Consider the following 580-nt stretch of genomic DNA (forward strand, 5'->3'; position numbering starts at 1 on the left):
CCTCTGTCAGGGCCCCCTCAGCACCCACCAGCACTGATGCCATTTTTCTGGCGGATGTGAAGCCGTAGACCTCCTGGACGCTGGGGGCCCACTGCTCGCGCAGCTGCGGGAAATTAGAGAACGGCAGGAACGACGAGGGGTGAAGGGATGGGGCCGAGGAGGGAGAGGGGGGCATGTAGACTGGCACCCTTGAAGGCGGCCGGCCGCGTCCCCACCACGGCGCTGCGCGCATGCCGTGCCCGCAAGCACGCCGCGGCCACGTTGCCAGGCGCGCCAACCCCCTGCACCCCTGATCTGGCCCCCAACACGCCACACACACAAAGAGCTGGCCAACCGGAATGACGCGGTTCGTCAGCACCACCATCCCCGCTGCATATCCATGCATGCACACATGCATGTGCGCCCGCCCGCTCGCACGTGCGGGTGCGTGCGCGCGCGCACACACACACACACACACACGCACACATGCATAAATTTGCGCATGCACGCACGCACACAAACATACACACACACGAACAAACGTGCATGCACGCACATAACACACATACACGCGCGCGTGCACGCACAAGCACACTCACAA

The 580-nt window shown here is 64.0% G+C and overlaps 1 protein-coding gene across 1 annotated transcript in view; it reads right to left on the bottom strand.

Annotated features, from left to right (window-relative positions):
- Positions 1–351: 351 nt before the first annotated feature.
- The window catches only part of MNEG_16486 (Plasma membrane calcium-transporting ATPase), a gene marked incomplete at both ends in the record, with an annotated part of 2,132 nt that continues 1,903 nt past the window's right edge, over positions 352–580 (bottom strand). Inside the window, one exon of the mRNA XM_014035044.1 lies at positions 352–369. Within this exon, the coding sequence (XP_013890498.1) occupies positions 352–369 (18 nt within the window). The remainder of the gene's footprint in view (positions 370–580) is intronic.

This window comes from Monoraphidium neglectum, assembly GCF_000611645.1.
Source record: "Monoraphidium neglectum strain SAG 48.87 unplaced genomic scaffold scaffold06418, whole genome shotgun sequence".
NCBI classification, from domain to species: Eukaryota; Viridiplantae; Chlorophyta; class Chlorophyceae; order Sphaeropleales; family Selenastraceae; genus Monoraphidium; species Monoraphidium neglectum.